The following is a 23,070-nucleotide window of genomic DNA, read 5'->3' on the forward strand; positions in this document are numbered from 1 at the left end:
TAATTCAGGCAATTACTTAAGTAGTAATTGCTATTTGTATTTACATAGCTGCTTTGATCCAAGAAGCTCAAAGGGCTTTACTAAATTTAGCATTTTAATACATGTTTCATTTGCATTCTGTTGATTCTGTTTACCCACACCAAAACTTGGAATTTCCTAAAGTGAGACAGTCAGACAAGTTAAGGAAACAAGACAAGATCTTCAGGTTTACAGGTATCCCAGGCCTGAGTTTTGTGTGTTTACCTAAGAAGTCAAGACTTCCTGCTCCTGTGGAATAAAATGACAGTAAGAGGCTTGAATGCACCTGCTTCCACTTGTAGCTCCCCTCTAGATTCGGCTGTTGAACTTGATCCCCGCCACGCTTTTCTCAGGCACTGACAACAGAGGTTATGTTTGTTGCACCAGCGCATTTATATATAATCAGCACAATAAACATTATTAAATTGCCAGGAGAAGATCAGAGCACGAAGCACGGCGCCAGTACTGAATTCTAATGATGCTGAATGTCCATGATTGCACGGGGACGGGATCTTAACAAGCCCTGATGTGAACGTTGGCATCCGCCTCACAAATCACATGGGCCGCTCCTCCCGTAACAGTGCTGAATATTGATAAATGTCTCTACCCTGCGCAACAGGGAAGTGGGTTTCTATTGGCAATCTTTACCAAAGTGTGTTTTTTCCCTTCTCTACACTCAAGGGTTTACCCTGAATGATTTAATTATAATTTTCCCTGTGTAAGACAAATTAAAGAGGAGAGTAGGAGTGTCGTGCCAAGCACATTATTTATCTCCTTAACAGATTGCCGCTCACCAAACCCCAGAGCTGCTGCTGCTGCAGCGGCTGCTCACAGAAGCCAGCAAAATGCACGGGGCAAGGGTGGGGGAGAAGTTTTCCAAACAGCAAGGAAAGACGCAAGCCAGCTGAGATTAGTAGACATCTCACTACTTTAAAAAACAAGCAAAACACTCTCATGCTACTACCTTTTTCCAACAAATTTCACACAGAGCACTCCCAGATCCTTCCAGAAAGAATTCTTAAAGCTGTTAACCCAAGGGCGAGTTTGTGGGGCTAGATTATTTTTCAGCGTGGCAGCGGCTCTTCTTCCTCGTTCAGATACTGCTCCGTGAGAATGGAGGGAAAAGAATGTGACACAGAAATCAAAGAAGAGCTTGGAAGGACACAGATTTCACAAATGCCTTGGAAAGTAAGGGATAAAACTTCTCCAAGGCAGGGACAAGGAATTCCTGAGACAACTGGAAGCTCAGAGTATAAGTGAGAACATAATTTGTAGTAATAGCTTTAAAAAAAAAAAAAAAAGTCTTCTATTTAAACTGGATATCATACATGTGGTTTTTAAATTAACCATAATAGGGTGATGCCACAAAAAATTCATTTGAAGTACCTATATGTACACAAAGCTGGCTAACTAATAATTGATTTTTTAATAATCAATTCTATGAGCTTAAAACTTTAGAATTATCTTTCACGTAAGGTGCTCATTTGTCTTGTTAGCTACATTCAGTTAAAATATGCTGACTAGAATGTTCTTTTAATCTAGCCACGTCTAGAAACCTACCAAGATAATATAAACTGAGAGATTCAAGAGATTAAGTGGTGGCATATGATTTCATAGTTGCTTCCTTTTTGCATGTACAATTGGAAAACTCAGCCTGCTTTTACATCCAGATTAAGGCACTTCTGATCCCATACTCTAATTTTAGCATGTAGATTAAGCAAAACTTTTGTACAGACAAATATGGACCCTAAAAAATTCAAACAAACTTAGTATCCTGGAATTAGACTGTCTCTCTAGATCCGTTTACCTTCAAATGTGCCTTAAAACATGAAAAGCGCTATTCTTCTCCCACTTGCCTCCTTGCTAATCTATTACCCGAGTGCAGATATATAACCTTTTAGAATGAAACCAAGCACACTGCATCTAAACAAGAAGAGTTTTTTGTGTCAGAGGAAATCTGTGCAGGCTCCACAATGGCTGACAAGGTTGCAACAAATACCTTAAGTGCATCAGTCGGCATTTTTCAGCGTATGGCCTCCTGCTCTGCCTATGGGTAAAGATGTAATTCAATCACTCTGCAGTAAATGGACAGCATCAACCTCAGGACATCAAAAGCAACCCCAGCAAAGGACGACAGCCTAGAACCTTTTCTTTAATGCTATCTAAGGTTTTCTATTTTGGAAAAAAAAATAATAAAGACATTATAAGAGTTATAAAGCAAGAGCTAAGATTGGCTTCCAGACATACATATCTATCCTCGCTAGAAACAAACAGAAGCCGCATTTTGCCCAATGGCTGTAAATTGATTCTCAGGGTCCACCATTCCATTCTTCAAACTCTTCTGAACCAATGTGCTTAATGAATCTCTTATAGTTTTTTCGTGTCTGCCACAGAAATTCCAAAATGATCATAAGATAGTTGCAAATTTTGGTGAAAACATATATGTTATCCTCATCCTCAAACTATAACCACTCAGTTTTTATGTTTAAACATGATACATATAATGTATGTGCACGTGTATTTGTATGTATATATTCAGAAAATATTTTTCTGGCATAAAGATATACATCTAATAAAACCCGTGGGTTTCCTAATGCTCAATATTTTGAGAAACATATGAAATTGTATTTGTAACTGCTTAACTGAAATAAATAATTAAGTAATTTTTCACTGAGTCAGTTTTATTTAAAAACAAAATACAGATTTTGCTTTTTCCTGATGGCAATGACATTTACTATCACATAGTACTTTTAAGATTTCTTTTCTTCTGTGCGTGGAAGCTCTGCATATGAAATTATATAGGGAACAGTTTAAAAATAGGCAACTGGAAAAAAAAGTTTTCAATTTTAGGAGCATTATATATTCTACTTTTGAAAGGCATTTCAACAGCAGTATTAATGCTTCTGGGTGCTAAGATATAATAACATGAACTAACAGCTTTATTTTCTTAGAACTCCATGCTAATATGACATATTCCAGATCTGTAAAACAACCTCAGTTTCAACTAACATTCACAGGAAGCTCACGGCAATTAAAAACTATAAAGCTTTAATCTCCAAATAGGAATACTGGAGACAATGCTACCATATAGCCCATGACCAGGAGAAAATGTGCTGTGTGTGTTTGTGTGTATATACGATAGACATCCCGCCACCCCACCCCCTTCCAGCTCTCCATCCTTCAAACCTTCGCTCAGTGTCTATGCAGAGAAGACCATGTGCTTCGGGGACACAACCATGGAAAAGATGGGCTCCCAGCCTTCCAGGGAGCAGTGTAGAGTAACATAAGTCCTATGTTTTCTCAAACCATAATTCAAAATTGCCCACAGCAGACTCTACCATTCCCTTAGAAGGCTCGTAGAGCCAAGGAATTCAGTTTGTACAGAGTGAGCACTTGGCAGAAGGAGCAGGCCCGGAAGCCTTGAAATCCAACCCATCCAATGAGAAACGACAAGACTTCTGCCCAGGTTCCTAAGCTGAGAGTAGATCTACATAAGTGCTAATGCCGTGCTGAAAAGGTGAAAATAATTAGATGCTTCACACCCAAACCATACTGAATACATTCCTAAGTAATGATATGCACATTCAAGTCACATGGATCCATTTAAGGATCACCGAGATATAGCGAGAGAGGGCCACCCACCCCTCCCATATTAAAGACAGTTTCGGACACATCTCAGAGGCTCGTCCCTACCTTTCCCTTTTGGGAGTGTGGACTGAGAGCTGTCCATTGGTAGAGGCATGTGGGTTCATTATTAAGGAGGTCTTGGAAGGTGCAGAGGAAGAGACACATGTCGTGGTCAGATCCAAACTGCTGTGATTGTTGCCTGTGGTTTCTTCTGCAGTGTGAGCACTTGTCACTTCTTTCCAGAGCTGCTGCAGTTCTGTTGGAATCATGCCTGAAACAAACAAATTGGATAATTAAATCAATTAACAGCTAATTCCGTCCTCTTCAAACAGTAATTAAATCAAAGAGTCAGTAAACAAAGCCTAGTGTTAGGGGGGTTTTTTGGTGTGTGCAGTTCCCCCCACCAACTAAGGCAAATATGGTAATAATAAGTGTGTCCTACTGAGCAACCCAGGTGAGGTGCCACCAACACACATAAAAGACACTCATGAAATGGATGCAAAACGTGGTTACTCTGCAACAACGGTACACACCTCTATCCATCCAAAATGTTGTTTCTCAATTTTTGAAAAAAAGTAGATAGATGTTACCTTATTTTTAGACACAAGGAAGGGCTCAAAATAAATTTGTTCAACTATACTATTATGACAACACGAAACACAAAATGAATAATTTTTGTGCTTAAGTCTTAAATGATGACAAATAGCTTTGTTATTAAATATAGTTTTTATTAATCACTTTTAGACATAAATTATGAATTCATATCGTCTTCCTGAAATGCTTTTCAACTTTTAACAGTCAAATTGATTATACTATGATTATTTCATTAACACACCTATCTTCCTCATTAATTTTGGTTTCTAGTACCACATGCTTAATTGATGGATGTGTCTACTGAAAAAGTGTATAACTTTTTATACAAGTAACACTATTATTACTGTCATTTCTTAGATCAATGGTAATGAACCATTGCAGAATAAAATGAAAATGTAAAATAAACTTGGAGTAATAAAGTTCTCTTGTTTTTTAGGGGGTCAAAATGGACATGGGTTTTAAGGAGTAAGTCACAACCTGTATTTTCACCCAAGAAGAGATACAATCCGTATGTCAATCTCACTACTGTTGGGCATACCTCTACAGCCCGGGATTTCCAAATCCCACCTCAATACGTATTCTAGCACATATACGAACAGAAGAAAAATAATCTGAATGGCAACTAACAACAACAAACAGCAGCAGCTTCCTTTGAAAGAACATCGAGAAGAAATCATAAACCCTTATGTACATAAGGTAATTCCGCATTAGAATCGGACGTCTGGATTGCAGTTCATTGTTTCAATCAACTGTAACACAGCTATCCTAGAAAGCCTGCCATTTTCTGACTATATAGCAGCAGCTGAAACAGGCATGTTTCTTACCAAACCTAAGGTATTGAATTAAAAAAGAAGGCTGTGTGCATTATATTCATTTGAAACACATAATAAAAAATGCCAAGGTCTAAATTTAATTTATTTTTGTCATTTAGAATACAATGGATAGATAATCATCTCAACGTGATCAGCCAAACATCTTTACTTTGCTAAACTGTTAAAGATTTTAATTATGCTAGCATTGGAGAGCACTGGTCTAATGAGGCGATGGACTCCAGAGAATCCGAGTGGTTAAGAACTGTGAAATGAGTCTGATAGGATTTTTTTATATTCACCGTGGATCGTTTGCATATCAAAGAGGAGTAAATTATTGCACAGCAGACCAATAACCTTCCCCGCCTCTCTGAGAAGAGCGTTAACAAAAACAGTTGGTCTCTCCTAACGGTTCTCCACGAAAATGTTCAAATGCTCAAGTATTTGCAATTAATATATATTATAAAGGAGGCTTCAAATGATACATTAAGTGGTCAGATAGTCCTAGAACGCATCCTCGACAGACAAGTAGGTTTTCTTCTACCTTCATAAAAATCAAATGCCAATTATATTTTGATGGATTTTGTCCCAAATGAGCATTTAGTTATTAGGCATATTCAATTATTACTTGTCCCCTGAAATTAAACCTCAGAGGCAAATTAAACAAAGGGAAAAGGTCACTACACAATCCCGTGTCCAGTTTTGCTGCATCTGGGCTGTTATTTTCTAACACCTTTCGAAGTGACAGGTGGGACGGGTTTGCAGTGAGCAGGCTTGCCGCTGTCGTCTGCACACCAACAATTACCTGTGAATGCGGCTGACCCTCAGCCCACTGTTTACTCAATTGAGACAATAGTGAATGGGATTGTCTGCTGATGAGAGCATATTGATATAAAACCCCACAAGTCAACACCTATTTTTATGTTCTAGGGAGTAAACACATGAAAAGAACAAGCCGCCTGTATTTCAACTCAAACTAATTGATTTCTGGGTCAGTCACATAGGAGGTGGGAAGACTAGAAGAACAGGGTTCTAACAACTGTGTTAACACTTTCCCTCCAAGAAAAGCAGAACTTTGAAGCTGTTTTAAAAGATCTTTATCCAGCAAATAAAGACAAAGACACATGTTGTTCACCACTTGTTATACCTACAGAGCACATAGATGTTACCCTACTCTCCTTCCATTTCAATGGGCTGGCAAATCAGTCTCATCATCCACAGGGAGAAATGGTAAATAAAATAGTAACTCATTAAGTTACAACAGCAGTGTACTTCCGGGTCAAGCTGTAATGTGATAATTACATTTAAGAACGTTTTCATCAGACTTAACAGAGAGGCAGTCAAATCACTCTCCTCCATCAATGCTATACCTTGTTCAATGAATATTATCTACCAAAGGGTGCTGTTATGTGACAGCCAAGATCTCATGATAGAATTAAAACAGATAACCGGTAAGCTAGTCACTCACCAGATGAAATGGATATCAAAGAAAGCATGCATTTCTTCCAAAATGGCAGAATAAGAATAATAGTACCAAGTTATACAAATCCATTTGCAGGTACATAACCAAGCATGTAATTTTCTCCTACCTAGAGTTTACATTTTAAAAATTAAAAGGTCAGAATGATACTGAAAGAATAATTCTATATGAAATGACTATTGCTAGGGAGGATCAGATGATTAAAGAGAATAAGGTGAAGAATAGATATGCTAATTATGTAAAACAGAGAGAAAACCCTACAATAGCCTTAAAAACAAAAAACACCCCTCTGTTTCATAATATAAAACCTTCAGAAAAAAAGGCCTTCAAAATAGTAACTATTCCTATACTTTGACATTTACATACATGTTTAAGGTTAACTTAGCAAGGCCACGGACAGACATGTAAAAGGATCCTGGTGATTTTATTATGAAGTGGGTATTACCAATATTGTTAACAGATAACCTCTGTGCCTTGCAACGGTTTCTTTTTCCAGGACAACTGGCCCCTTCATTATAGAAGAAAATGCAGACACAGGTTTAAAAAATGTATGTTGTGGGGACAGTTGACAGATTACTGTTCATGGAACTCAATTTTACAACCCCAGGTATCACTGGCTCAAAGACAAACAGAGTTGATCAACCTTTTTTTGTCCTTGTACATCCATACCCAGGTGACCATGTTCAAGCAAGCAGAAAGTTGATTTAAACCTCATAATGACATCAGTTTTAAGCCATCATCTCTCTGATAAAAAAAAATTGTGTTGTAGTCCAACATGACTGAATTCTCAAGTCACTTTGGGTGAGAGGGTGGGGGAGACAAAACCAACCTCCTGATTCATGAGAGATGGGCATGACACTGGTAAGTTCACTTTACTGCAAGAACCTGACTCCACAAATATTTAATATTTACATTTATGCCATCTCGGGCATCCACACAAGCACCCCTTCGATTTTAAATATGCTTCTTCCTAATGTTGCAGGGGCTAATAGTTATAGCAGACTGCTAAACCTATCAATCAATGCCATGACTAGTGAATTACCTACCAGTGTCTCTGATATGTTACTGCAGAGATTACACTTCATGCATCACCACATTCATTTCTTTCACATTACACATGAGCTTGTCTTGTCACTGCCCAATTGCCCTCTTTTGGACAGCTTAACTGATGTACTATAACAATGAACCTTAGTGAGCAAACTTAATAGTATAGGAGCGGTGGGAAAAGATGAGAGAGGTTGGCGCTCGAGTCCGATAGGTGTGTCAGAACAGCCTGCCATGTTTCCAACAATAAACCCGAAGGTGTAATTAATGTACTCTGTAACATTTCGCAAGCACAAAAAAGCACTTGCAGACACATATAGCCTTTCTTTTCCCCTTGTGTTGCTTAATTGCTCAAGTCTTCTTTTGATAGCAATGGAAATGCTGGGTAGGTATCAAGCATTGAGCAGTCATGGCAGAAAGGGGTGGAGGGGCAAGAGAGAAGTTAAAGGAGGAAAGAGCCCTGGTCTCCATGTTAAAAACAAAAATAAAGAACAAAAGCAAACCTCATAAGGGGCAGAAGCTGGGTGTGGTTGACTTGAGAGAGAAGATTCAAATGCAGACATGCCTCCCTGACTTCTCTTGACACCAACAGTTGCTAAACAAATGACCATGCCTTAAGCAACAGGAAGGAGATTCCACATTCTGAACCTTCTTCAGAAGGTCACTGAATCCAAGACACCAACGGCTCTAGCTGCTGACCTTTAAGGCACATATACACATACATCCAGATCCACTAGAGCTGGACAGACCGCAGGCCTTGAAGCAACTGAAATCTGCTCTGCTACGTATGGGACGGGTGACTGGATTTCAAAACACAGGTATGGCATTTTCTTTCTTCCTTCCCTCCCTCCCTCCTTCTTAGTTCTGAATAATCCATCTTCTTTCACATTATACACGTGAAAGTGAGAGTTCCTGAAACCAAGAAGACGTCCTAAAAACACCCAGAGTTCCCATTTGTTTCTGATGACCGACACTCCTGGGATCAAAAGTCAGTGGCTTGTCAAAAGAAATACACTAAATCCATGAACTCTTGTTATTTTTTTAAGGAATCCCAGCTTTTGATGAACTGGAGATGGAAATGGTACCTGTGCTGACGCGTGTACAATTAAACTTGCTCAAAAATCAGATGAATACAAAAGAGAAGGAAAAAAAAGAAAGGACCAAACAGAAAACACCTTAGGTTTTTGTAACAGAAAGAGATTGATTTTAATCATTTACAGAAAAATAAACTTGAATTTGCCCCTAGATATTAAAAAAATGGCATTTATAAAGCATTACTGAGATTTAAAATAGGACAAGTTACAGGATATAAAATATGTCTTAAAATGACTTAACAAAAGCCTTCAAGAAAATTCCTTTGTGGTTCCAAACCGCAACACTAGAAGAGTCCGTTAAAATACTCTAAGTGCAAAGTAGCCGTGCGTTCCCTCACTCCAAGAACGTGCAACCGTAGCATCTCTCGGCTACCGCTAAGGCTTCAGACCACCCTAACACTTCATTTTGGCATCAACAAGCATTTCGGCTTCTACAAGGGCCCATCAGTAGCTCACTCAGCTTTTTAAAAGAAGTTTCCACGCGGATGTTTCAGATGGACAATGTCCTTCATGATAAGCTGGAATACACCGAGAGCCAGCCAGCCGACCACCTACACCCAAAGTCTTAACAGAGCTGTGCCTTCTGTATAATCAACACATACCTTGAGCAAGAGGTTGAAGGGGAAGGGCAGGCTGCCCGGGCTGAATTGTCAGAAGGCCTTGGCGCTGCAAAGACAGGAGGTGCTGCTGCTGTAACTGCTGCATCTGTAAAAGCTGCTGCTGAAAAGCCAACTGCTGGGTAGCCACCTGCTGTTGCTGTAAGAAATCAGGAAGAAAAAAAAAAAAATGAGATGGCCACTTCCCAAGGAAGGTTAAAAGTATGGATGCTTCAAAACTCACCGTCATCATCCGATGCTGAGAGCGGTCACTAGAGCTCAGCGGAGGGTTCAATGTCAAGGTTTAAGAGGGACAGAACACACCACCTCTGAAGAGGGGTGGGGGTGAGTGTGATACCTTCCCACTGCCTGCTCCCACAGAAAAATAATTTGTCAATCAAGCCAGCTTTCCCTACAGTTTGAAAAGCCCGAGTTCTGTAGTGAAGGGATGAACTTTCACACTTTGAATTTTTTTTTGATTATTCACATCGAGAAAGAGGATGGCATCGCTCTAGTCTGAAGGGATTTGAACCCTGAACCTTTGAGGTGTAAGAGAACAAGCTGCCTCCCTCCCTGCCAGCAACGGCAGAAGCTTTTAACTACTCTGTTTATCACTTTTGACATAAATAAATGAGGAAAAATCAGACCTTTGAAGAAGAAAAACTTCATCTAATATTGTTAATTAGCCATGACAAACGATGAAATAACACTGTAAATCTTTCATAGAAACAGCCACTAGATTTTAATTACACACATTCATAATTTAGCAAACAACATCGTACTCGACTGTGAGTTTAACACGAACGGCAGTCTGAGCTTCAGATGCCTTCACTTGGCTTTGGTCTCAGAAACCCCGAGGTCTGGTGCCTTGTCCCGGCTTCCCCCACCTGCTTTGTTCTTGGAAAGAAGGGGCTTTACGATATGATAAATATCTTTCTGTCGATTGGACAATGACAGGGGGAAAACTTTTGTTGTGTAAAACATCAATACATCATTCCTGTGTTTAGCAGGCCTTGCTCCAGCCAAAAAAATTAATGTAGATTTCCTCAGTAATTATCTGAGTGATAGAAAGATAATACAGTGCAGTAGTACAATAAATAGAAGGAAATTGTCTAATATCCTTAATCTGCTAGGAATCATATCGAGGTGGAGGTCTTAGCCACATTATGGCTAACAATTATAAAAGGAAAATTAACCCTTCCCAAACTGCAGCCCAAAAAGAAAAAGAAGGTTCTTCAGGAAAAGAACAAGATTAGTTTCCCTAACTCTGGGTATTAGTCAAAAGATCAGAGAGACTTTTGCAACTAAAAGACCATCCAACCCTTTCAGAGCTTGCATGTTCTGGTTAATAACTATGCTTTACAAACAACTGCATTCACTTAACCTAACACATGACCTTGATCTGATACATCCATAAAATGGTATGTATATCAAGACCTTCTGATGCAAAGTTCAAAGAAAGAGAAAAATGGTGGTTTCCTTTCCGTCTCCATGTAGTTTATTTTACAGTAAAAACCATCATTCTCATATTAGCAACCAATTTCAGACCTACTACCATGCCACTGAGAAAGTTAATTGAGTTTCACTCCAAAAAACAAATTCTATACCACTAACAACAAAAATTTAAATAAATTTAAATGAAAAGCCAGTGTTTTCATTTTAAGAACAGCATGCATAAAATGATCCAATTGTTTTCACCCCTTCCCAAGTTATCGCATTAATGTAAAACCCAATGATAGTTATATTCATGTCAAAATGATTTTTTCACTTCTTCAACAGATATTAACTCACGACATTAAAAAAAAGGGGGAAGGAAGAGAAAAAACAACATCGACACAGTAAAAGATCAGGGAATTAGCTCTTCTGAGTAGAATATAATGAGGAGGGGTCGGCTGAAGGTTGGAGAGGGTGTTTCCTGTCTTACTGTAAATGAAATGTTTAAAAATTCTGTATTTATCTAAAATGACTGATGCCTCTTCTGTTGTCTCTGTGACCATCCCTAGGAAAAGCTCATGAAAGCTGTCCACGTTTGAAAAGCCAGGATATAAAAGTATACAAGGCCCATTGTCCAAAGAAAGAATTTAAAAGCAACACTGGTTGCCAAACTGTGCTCCCCACCCAGTTACCAAACACAGGATACGAGTCCGTTTGTTTACTTCTCACAATTGAATGCATACAAAAAAGGTCTCCGTGCAGTCCCCTCGACAGGTCAGTAGTCAGTGTTAAAATGCTAAAATGCCCTGATAAACCTTGCATTTTGGATCCCCTCCCTAGAGCTGCAGTCAAAGGTCTGTTTTCCTTTCTTCGGCTACTCCCTACTGCCTAACATAAACTGTCATAACTGCCCGGGACAAACGGCCCTTTTAAAACAATCAACTTAGCCTACCTCACCCGCACAGGATGGGATCTTTTTTTTGTAGCTTGATTTAAAAATGAATTCTGCCCTCTATTTTCCACACCATTTCTGTCAAAGATTAAATGAGCAGTCACTTCAATAGCTGCATGGGGGCTACATCTCCCTCTCCCCACCTAAGAGCATCTATCTTACAAGGAAAGTCTTAGGTCTCTACCCTAATTTGCAGCCAAACTTTCCCAGGGAAACATCTCCAGGCAACTTTGGGGGGGGGGGCGGGGGAAAGAGCAAAGGTACATCCTTCTAGCCAAACAGCAAGAGTCTCACTGCAGAGGTAATCAAAAAAGGGAAAAAAAAGGAGGAGGAGGCGAACCTGATGATACAAAATTATGAGCCACTAATGACTGGGGATTCAGTAAATTAACATACTTGTTCCATCTGTCAACATCCAAGTTCAAACCTTGTTAAAATCATAACCACCAGTCCACATCATGAAATTGCTACCATGTGACTCTATTTCATTTTAGCACAAAAGGACCACCACCTGCATGGTAATTTCAGGAGACCAGCCCCTCATCTCAGAAAAATAAGGATCTCCTAACCACTGTCACAACAGGTCTTGGCCAAATCTACTGGCACATAAACACCCAGGGAAATCCAAGGCGACCTGTCCACTGGCCTGCCTACCTCTAAGGGTATTCAAGGCAGCATATCTCCTGGGTCACCTTTGCCTGCGGAAAAAGATAACAAAGCACAGACCACAGCAAACCTAGCGTCCTGGAGATGCTAAAATGCCACTGCAATGTCTCATGTTCTCCTCTTTCAGACGCAAAGTATTCTCTTTTCACCCCTGCTCCCTTCCCAAACTCAGGCACCACCATCACCTTTGTGCTCCGAGCTGCGCCCCTCTCTGACAACAGCAATTTGGGAGAGGTAACTTTTATCCTTCTTTCTGCTGTGTAACTTTCCCCTTCGCATTTCTTTATCTGCCCTCTGAGCTCGTCTGAACTTTCATGTTCTCCCAGCATGCAGACGTGCATTCCAAACTATGTCTAACAGACCAAATAAGAGGTTAATAAGAAGTGGCAACAGAAAGGAAAAACACAATCCCTGGTAACTGATAAGAATGACAGTGGCAGCCCTTTTTTGTTTGTCTTCAAATATAGAGTTAAAGATCTTTAAAAAACTAAATTTTGATGCCTTTGAAAAGAAAGAAGCACAAAATAACAACAGGGGGTTATTGCCTGCAAGCCACAGGGGAGAAACTCCATAATTCTTATTCTCCCTTTTGAAGGCTGTTAGAAATCTGATTCAAAAAAGCAACAGCAGAAGGGGAAACCTCTTGAGGCTGTAACCATTTCCTGTGATCATGCATAATGTGCTTCAAAAGTGGGTTTTTACCAATTCTGTTGATCAATTGCACCTCCTTCATACCCCTTCTTTTTTCTGCTGTGTTTACATCTGATGTGACTCAATGACAAGCACTGTCTGAGACTGTGAAACAGGCCTGTCATGTTGATTTATGGGCGCATCAAACCACAACTTGTCCAAACTGAAGCTCGCAGTTCATTAATTAGAGAGTTGTGACTTTGAAGTCAGCTTTCAGACTGTGGTTTTTAACATTTGGCTTAATTTATATGCTCTTGAATGTGGATCTCTAAGGAAAAAACTGAAATTCCCTTCTTGTCTTTGAACTTCTTTTGACCGCACAATAATCATTTCTTTGTCCAGAGTGATGCCTGCAATCCCAGAGTCATTAACGCGCATTGAACTGCCACTGATGAGTAAGCCCTGCTGAATTAGAAAAACAGCCAGCAAAACAAAGCTGAGAGCCTTCTGCACAGTGATATCTCACAATTACATGCCTTCCCTCCCTATGCCATTTCCATTTTAATTACTGTTAGTCCTTTAGATTTACATTTTAGACACTTTTTAATCTGTTCCCTTTTTTATTATAGCAGCACCCGGTAGTGCGCCACTGTACTTAAGGTTGTGTCAGCAGTTTCATTAAAACACCTCCTCCCCTTCACCCCAAAACTGCCCCTACTCTGCAGGGGTTTACATCCAGGCTGCTGAACAGGACCCCGGGGTGAATGCTTTGCAGGGCACGGAAAATGTACCCAATTTGTGTCGAGGGAGGAGCCGGCAGAGGGAGAGTGCCTGGGTCATTCCCGGTGTGTGAAATCAGTGCTGCCTGGCATCCTCACTTACTTGAGGGACAGGGACGGGGAGAGTCACCTGGTAAGACTCCCTTCGAAAGAATGAAAGTGGCTGACTGCTTAGGGCGGAGGAAGAAGGTGTGAAAGTGGACGGCGTGGCTATAGAATTATCAACTGTCTCATCCCCAAAGAGAACACTTAAAACAAAAAGAATTTCAGTCCACTGTAAAAATATGAGGAAGGCAAGTTAAATTGGGGAACTCTGGAATGGGTAGAAAAATGTCATAATAACATATATATGCACACAGATACTCCCACAACTGACTAAGCCTTGACCACACAGAACTGTACAGAAGGTGAACGGGTGAGTCCCTAGACAGGCCTTACCATTTATGGGACTAACGCTGTCAACTCAACTGGGTGGTGTGGCCTAATGCAGTAACTTATGGACACTACAAAGCACTGTGCGTACAGAAGCTATTATCACACACTATTTTTGCCCCCCTCAGGAAAACACAAATAATCCAAGCTGGAGTCTTCCTCTAACTTTATGTCCTGCTATCTGGTACATACAAGCCTTTAGCAATCACAGTATGTATCACTTGCAGGAAGAAGTTAAACAAAGATGGGGATGTTTAATCTTGTTCTAACTTTTTTGTTTGTTTGTCCAACCTCACAAGAGGTTATTCTTCCAATGGAAAAGGCCGTCATCACACACCCAAGCTCTCTAAGCTGGGGGAAAAAAAAATTAAGTGTGGGTCCAAGTAAAAGTTTACTGAAAGCCCTTCACTTCCCTCCGCTATATCCTGGTACTCAGTTGCACCAGTTTGCAAAAGTAGCCCTGAAGGCTCTGGCCACGGTCCCTCACACAGGTACACGTGCAGCGGTGTTATAAAATATGTGGCAGAGAGCAAATGGAACCCAGAAAAATCTGAGCGAAAACAGGACAATAACTCTCAGTCTGAAAGCTGAGAACCGATAGAGTCAGCTCAGTTGTGCAATCATTTAAAAGATGAATGACAGTTTAATAGCCACTAGATAGTCCTCTGGGATCTGTGGTTTGAAAGTAAAATATGTATTGTCGGTACCTCTTTAGGCTGTTTTCCAGCATGTTGTTGTTGTAAAAGTTGAAGCTGCAACTGTTCCTGTTGTTTTTTATAAAACTCTTGAAGCTGCTGCTACAAAGGAAAGAGAGGACGGTAAGTAACAGAGGGTAGCGCCAATCCACTGTCCCTTTTGGTGCCATACACAAACTGTGATTTGAAAAATAGCATCCTTTTATCTGTAATGGCCTGACCTTTAGTTTGAAACTCGACAATAAATTCAGCGCACACTGACTATTCTTGGCATTATTGTTTGAAAAGTAATCTCCAAAATGAACTGATGAAAAACATACCATTTTCTACACAAACTAATTAAAATAAGGCAAGGAATGACCTTTGATTGTACAACAAAGCCAGAATGCCCTTGCTGAGAGTCTGGTGAGTCTCCACTGCGTGCTTTCTCACTGATAGGGCCGGGCACTCCGGGGTAGTGTTCGCTGTGTGCATCACGGCGCTGGGAGCTTCCTCTGCATCCTCCTGTCTGCACCACCCTGGGCAGGAACTCCCACCACCCTAGGGCCAAATCTCATCCATTTGGGTCTGGTGCCCATTAAATCTAAATATTAGGTCCCCAAGGCACAATGACAGCCAGAAGTTCATTTGAGGATCAGTATACATATAAGAAGTAAAACCAACTCTGCGCCTTAAAATTAGCCAACACCAAAAAGCTTCTTCATGTTTAAAAAAAAAAAAAAAAATCCGTAAGCTTCTGAGTTGAAATGGGGACTTCAAGAGCTGTCATATTTAAACCTGCTCCCAACGTGCTCCTCGTCTTCCTTTGATTCACACCATTTAGAAGCCTCTGGGCTTACCAAATAAAAGAGTGTAAAGCCACGTAAGCCTAAAAGATCTTATTTCTACCAAGTCCAATTACAGCCCTAATCTCAGTCCATCGGGTATTCTCCAGGCCCAAACCCTTGTCACTTTGGCAGGGCTCCTCTCTTCTGGGGATGCAGAAGCACATCGATTATTCAGGGACGGGTCTGTGCCCTGCCCCACCCGGCCTACCCTGCTCATTCTTCCCTGGGCAAAGCAGCCACTCAGGTGGAGGGAGTTCTGAATGGAGTGCTGGGCCCTGGGTCTGTGGGAGGATGGAGGAGGAGGAGGAGGAGGAGGAGGAGGAGGAGGAGGAGGAGGAGGAGGAGGAAGACAATTACCTGTTGAAGCATGAGGGCCTGCTGCTGTTGGAGGAGAACCTGGAGCTGCTGAGGGCTCAGCACTTGTTGCTGGAGGATCTGCTGCATTTGCTGGGGAGTGATAACTTGAGGTGTCATCATAGCCACTGACACGGGAACCTAGAACGTTAATGAAGGATAAATAGGAAGCCAGGAAATTACCAGCACGCAGCCTCCCAGGTTCAGCGGCAGACTGCCATCAGCCTGCTTAAAGAACTGACCGATTTCCCACGCAAAACCTATCTATCCAGAGGGGATGCAGGCGACAAATCCTATTTCATCTATTACGCAGTTGATTTTAAATTAAGAAAAATAAAATAAAACCCTGCAGCACTGACAGGGGTTCAGGGCGGATGTGCAAGCAGACGAGGAGGAAAAACTTAAGGGCTAACTGGAGTTAGGACAGAACAATCTCAATTTCTTACTAGGAATGAGTGTTTGGTCAAAATGAGTTGTAGGAAGTTAACCCAAACTTGAATTCTGTTTTAGGGAAGGCAACACAGGGGAGCCAATACCTTTGCAGCTGGAGCTAACATGTCCATGTCTTTGGTGGACAGTGATTTTAAGAACAATCAATGAAGGCTTAGTCTTGTGGGTAACGGAACCTTGGACACACCTTCCGAACTGAAACACAGACCCTTCCTATGATGCCTTTTACCCTACCTTATTCACCCAGCATACAGATGTCTCAATTCTTTCATATTATGTGCAATACCATTAAAAGGCGCTTTCCATGACATTTCAGTGACAAACAGCTACAGTGATGAACTTGATAGCATTTCATATTTGCAACTGTTAACACGTTTCTGCACGGGCATCTCTGCAAGGAACCTGCACACTGTATCTGAAAGGATGATGTCTTGTTCAGATAAAACACTGACATTAAAATGACAGGCTGTCTTGGCCAAGGTTACACAAATTGTATTCAAGCGGATACCTAATGACAATGCTATGAATTCTGCAAGCTTTCTAGAATGTAATTTAGCTATTCAAAATAATCACTGCACTTGTGTTTAATTTGCAGACTACATGAGAACCATTTTGTCAGTCCCCGTAATGCAAGAAGACTATTTCATGAAAAATCGGCCCCCCCAAAAATAAAAAGATAAGGAAAGAAAAAACAATGAAAGAAAAGACAAAACCTGTATGTCTTCTAACAGTAATATTTAAGCATCTTAACTCTTCTTTGGTTTCTAATCAAACATGTGACAGCAAGAAGCTAGAAGCAGTAAAGGATATACTTTGTTAAAAAGGATCTGCTGTCATCTCATGTATTACAATAAAAGGTAATAACATGTTTTGCACTTTGCCTGTGTGCCACTTAAAAAAAAAAAATCCGGCAGACAATAGCTGATCAGAAGATAAAAGAATTAAAAAATCTTTCAGGGGAGCAGTAAGCAAAAGGCAGAAATGCAGTATTAATTTTATGTAACATAATGTCTTAATATGCAGTTTATCTTGACTTTTTCACATGATTTGTCCTGTCATTTGCATAGCGAGCTCTCATTCCTAATTTCACAGTCATTATGCACTGATGTCCCGATTTCTCAGCATCACTAATTTTGATGAACTAAAAATGGTTCCTGAAGGTCAGATTCACGTACAGTGAATGTTCTCCACTGTTGTTGTGGGCATGGTTCGTGTGTGGGGATGTTGATGGGCAAGTTTCACATGTTTAGAAAACACTAGCTAGAACATACAAAAAATTTCATTAACCCAACTCTGGAAGGTCATACATGAATTCTTCCTATTACAGTGGCCTTTTAAGTATAGATGTAGATACACTGTAATTTAAAACAGATGGGCATGTCTGAATATTTTTATATGCAAAATGGGACAGATGTATATGAATGGATAAATTATCCTTTTAAAAAGATAATTTGCAGCACGAAATATCACCAATGATTGGAACAGTGAACCTGCATTCAGTCTAGGGCAAACACCAAGAAGACATTATCAAAACATCTAACCATCTACAAATTAATTCCAATTAATCTACTTTGTCTTAATACAGAAGAAACTTTTTGAATTTTTAAACATGCACTGGGTGCCAATCACTATGGTTTGAGCTGCTAAAGCCAACATATCACAATAGAAGTTTACTTTTCCTTGAGAGTTGCATCATCATACAGGGAGGTTTGATTAAGAAAACAAAAGAGCCATGTTTAAGGTTTCTTTTTTCCTCTGCATTTCTTGGATGATGTACAATATAAATATTCTTGAGCCAAATTTCTGATGGTGATGAACAGGAAAACAGACAGGAATAGGGTGGTGTAAAATCTAAACTGGTGATGAACAAGAACTTAACAGAGTTACCACAGAAATCATCGTAGAAATAATCGCCTGGTCATAATTTTTAAAAGAGCTGTGGAAATGCTATGCTAGAAAGGGGCACAAGTGAACTTTTGGGGGTAAGGGAAATGCCCTATATCTTGATTGGGGTGGTGGACACATAATTGTCTAAACTCTTCCACTTGTACACTTAAAATGAGTGTATTTCAGAGTATGCAAATTATATCCCAATAAATTTGATTTTGAAAGTAAAAAATATATATCCTCCAATAGTTTTAAAAAATTCTTGTAAAATTATACGTATATTCCTAAAAGAGAAATACCATTGTCCCTCAACTGTCAATTAAAAAATGGGGATCAGGGAAAGGACTGACATATACCTGTACAGATAATGTTTAAACACTTACACATAGTCAATGGTTTAAATCTCCTTTCCCCATAGTTATTTACTCATTTTTTGCAGTCATGTTACACAACAGCACAATGAACTTCGAGTCTCCCCTTCTTTTTCCTTCTGGACATTTTGATGGTGGTACTGATGAGTAATAACATGCTAAAAGCAGCAGGCACAGCCAAAGGAGGGAAAGAAGCAAGAAGCCTGAGTAATCCTCCAAACTGGTGAATTGGTCTCTGAATAATCAGAAGTGGGCTATTATATCCTGATGGCCTTAACTTTGCTTTTACTATCTGAAACCACATTTTCATACCAGTTAGCTCTGGGCCTCCAAAGTGGGCTCAAGCTTAATTTATATATGTAATAAAACCAAGATTTCCCCAAAGTTTCTGCTCCAACATGTCACAAAAAGAGGTTATGGAAAGCTTTAACAAACATATTCAACTGGACCAGAAACCATGGTAGAAAAGAAAAAAAAAAAAAAAATCTGAGCATAGTTTAAGGCTTTAAATAGTTAAGAATTATAGCCTATATATCCACTCCCTTAATTCCCAATGTCCAACTTTTTCATGTAGCTAGTCCCTACTAATACTAGGAATCAAAGGGCATGCAGTACCAGCGTGAGGCTATTATAGCCCACACTTTATTGCCCATTACTACTGAGGTCATTAGCGGCAAGAGTGATTGTAGCAGTCTTAACCTATTGATCACTGTAACTACTATCATTTAATCCTGTGTTGAATGTCTGGAAAGCGGCTAAAGGCACACAAGAGAGAGTGCTTTAGCAATGAGAAATATGGCCAAAGCTTAGAAATTACACTTTGATTCATAAAATCTAGCCAGTGGTTTAAATCAATAGTATTTAAAACAGTCATGTGAGTTTTTAACTACAGCACTCTGATATTTATGGGCCCCTCTTTGAGAGTATTCAGTAAAAACTAAACTTTTTTCGGATCCCAGGCCATCTACCTCACCCTCCTTGAGATGAAAACATTCATGTTTGTGCGCTACAGGGCTCATGCCTTAAGTGGGAGTTCAAGCTAATTCTTGATTTCTTCCTCAAAAGACAATTTAAATAAAAGGCAAAAAAAAAAAAAAAAAAAAAATCACATCCCCACTATTGTAACTACCTTAACTGTTTGAGTATATAGAAATGAGTATGTTTTATGAGTTAACAATGAATCATAGAAGGCAATTTATGAAGAACTAGAATGATTCTGTCTAGCTGCCTTCAGGGATCAGAAATTCAAATTAAACTTCTGGCAGACATTTAAAGAATGCGAGCATACAAAAACTGAATTTAAAAAACACACACACAGTTAACACTCCTTCGTTGAGTTTCAAGAGGAAATCATGAATTTAAAAAAACACACGGCATGATATACTGTTGACTGATACCAACTAGGTGTGGCCGATCCCAGGTGCACACAAACCTGCAGGAATGGCAGAAATATAGCTGTGCTTGGGCCATTGGAACGCTGCTAGTATGGGCCTGCTGCTACCTTAATACCAGCAACTAGGGAAATGTCGTTAGCACTAACAACTGCTGTTAAAAGCCCATGCACTGCTGTGTAAATTCTGCCTGATACGGTTTTCTTTTTCTTCAAAATGACTCTATAACATCTGAATGCTTGAAGACTATTAAAATAATATGCCTTATTATTTTCTTTAATGTCCAACAGGGAAAGGTGGGTGATAGGAAGGGAAAAAAAATCTGAAAAACAAACAAACAAAAACACTCAGAAACAATACTTATTTCTAATCTAGGAGACAATTGAAGGAATTAGGTGGGAGGGGAGATGAGACAATATAAATACGGAAAATAACAGGTTATCATTTTTTTCTCTCTCCTTAGTTTACATGCAAGTTAACTACAAGTAAATACTGCCCAGTGTAAACACACATAAATTTTGCACATCAGCATCTTCTCATAATTCCTATGTGTACAAATAATAGAAACAAGATAAAAATTTTAAATACTGTTTTTTTCCCCATTAACCTGGTTAATAATTTAGAAACTATTTTTAACCTCTGATCATTCACCAGATGTATGTCTCAGAAACTCATTTCCCTTCTTCCCTTCTATATTTCAGGCTGTGTCTGAGTGATAACTGACCAGGTTAGGCAGTGTCACCTGGTTAATCAAATAACAAGAGTGAAACAAATTAAATTAGAAGGCTTTAGAATGTCAAAACAAAACCAAACAGAGAATATGGCTCTATTAAAAAAAAAAAACAACCCTATGCCAAATTTTTTATGACCATATAGAAGCTAGCCTTTGTAAAAGAAAATTAAACACCATCACCTCTGGCCCCATGTGAAAAATAACAGTTTTCATAATTAATAAGCCAATGGATACAACAGATGTATCAGCAAACAAAAGTTAAGAAGCTTCTATCTGTGCTCCACGGTATTTAAAAAAAAAAAAAAAACAACAAAAAGAACCAACCAGGTACTACACAAGGTAACTATCATAAAGGAAGGCAAATACATTTCTGACATAATATTTCAGTATTTAAAAAATTAAAAATACATGCTATTTATGTGGAAAGCATAATTCTGTTTCATTATGGAATTCTGCTTTTTGTATAACTCTTTTAGACTTAGCTATTTTGCCACAATACTGTACAAAGCATTAAGGCAGGTAATGGTTATTATATTAATGCAAAATCATCTAAGTACTCAGTCATTAGCATAACTGTTCTCTCAGTAACAATACAACCACCTATTAAAATTTTAGGAAAAAAAGACCTCTTTAAAACACAATTAGCATTTCATTTTTTATCATTTTGTTTATTACATTCTATCAAGAAAGGCTATCTTTCTTTCACAAAAAATTGTAAGGCCAAGACTTGCCTGCCAATCAGGAGTTATTTCAGGTTATCAACCCTAATAAGCAATCTCTAGCAAAGCTCTCCCAGCTATTCTTCTTTTGTCTTTAAATCTTAAAAAGTGGCATAAAGGCTTATTTGTTTACAGCAGAGGTATTAGTGGAACCTCAACTGCTCTCCTCTAACATTTCCCAAGCACACAAGGTTACTCCACTAAGTGCCAGCATAATTGTTTTAGCGCTAATAAATATCAGCTTCATTTGCATAAAAATGTAAAGTTTACATAAATTAAATCGCTTCTCCCATTAGCGATTGTTAAATACAGGAAACAATGGAAGATACACATGCAAATAATCACCCAATAAGCACTGATCTTTTCAACCTAGCAACTAGTATTATTATTATTATTATTATTCAAATCAAGCAAATGCCTCCTCCTTCCTTCTTCAACCTCTTTCTCACGTAGATGGGATGAAAAACAATTTAGTGCATGTGAATCAAACATGCTATGACATTTTATATTAACAACAACAAAAATCTCTTTAAGTGCTGCAAATAGGAGGAGGGGAGAACTATTCCAAGAAGGTACCTCAGAAAAGATTCTATCCACAGATCTTTAGCTCTTGAAGGGAAAAGGAAGAGGCCTTGGCTAAATAAGTTCTCTTAAAGTATTATTCAAAATAATGAAAGAGACAGCAACTGTATCAATCCTATTTGAGAAACATGATTATAGCAAGATAACTTACAGATACAGTTTTAGGTCAATGGTTACTGTTAAATGAACAAAAATAAAATGTTTAGCTTTTGTAAAAAAAAAAAAAAAAAAAAAAGATTTTTCTAAAACTAAGAATTAAATTTATAGCTTTGCTTTCTTCATGCTTTAACCAGCACAGAAAATTTCATAGGGAGCTTAACTGCAAATGTGTATTTTTTTCCCAATATTATTGGGGCGGGGGGAGGACTATAATTGAATTTAAACTTACAGGTAGGCCAAAATTAGATCATTCCAAAGTTTTATAGGGCCTTACTTAGGGTGCAATCACTTTTTTAAAAGAATTACAACTTTAAGTTTCTTAAATTGTGCAGTTTCTCACGCCTATTTCCAACACCTTCACCTTATACATCACAGTTAAGCTCAGGGGTGCAAATGAGATTCTAATGAGAAAACATCAGTTGCTTCTTTGACAATCTCACCATTCACTGATTTATTTCTAATGAAGACAAAGCCCAACCAAAAGCTTCCTACATGTTAAAGGTCAAAATATGTTCAAAAATGCCTAGTAAAATCAAGGCAAATGGGAAACCCGTGAAGACCCGCCTCATGAAGTGGTGTGACAATTAGAGTAATTGTACAAAAAGCCATCTTCAGGAAAAAGTAAAAGAAATTAAGCTGCCACAACTGTAACAGGTTAGATGAAAAAAATCAAAATTTAATATATTCTCCCCTGTGTCATCTTGTTTTGTCAAGACATCAAATAGAATTGGGAAGTACAAAATAACA

General features: G+C 39.0%; 1 protein-coding gene across 2 annotated transcripts in view; it reads right to left on the reverse strand.

The window, feature by feature from the left end:
• The window catches only part of FOXP1 (forkhead box P1), a 566,277-nt gene that overhangs the window by 76,606 nt on the left and 466,601 nt on the right, over positions 1 to 23,070 (reverse strand). For both annotated transcript variants that reach the window (XM_069476045.1, XM_069476044.1), the window contains 4 exons: positions 16,035 to 16,172; positions 14,863 to 14,952; positions 9,269 to 9,422; positions 3,712 to 3,916 (listed from right to left, as the gene is read on the reverse strand). In XM_069476045.1, the coding sequence (XP_069332146.1) occupies positions 3,712 to 3,916; positions 9,269 to 9,422; positions 14,863 to 14,952; positions 16,035 to 16,172 (587 nt within the window). The remainder of the gene's footprint in view (positions 1 to 3,711; positions 3,917 to 9,268; positions 9,423 to 14,862; positions 14,953 to 16,034; positions 16,173 to 23,070) is intronic.

The sequence above is a fragment of the Eulemur rufifrons genome, chromosome 7 (assembly GCF_041146395.1).
Source record: "Eulemur rufifrons isolate Redbay chromosome 7, OSU_ERuf_1, whole genome shotgun sequence".
In the NCBI taxonomy this organism is placed as follows: Eukaryota; Metazoa; Chordata; class Mammalia; order Primates; family Lemuridae; genus Eulemur; species Eulemur rufifrons.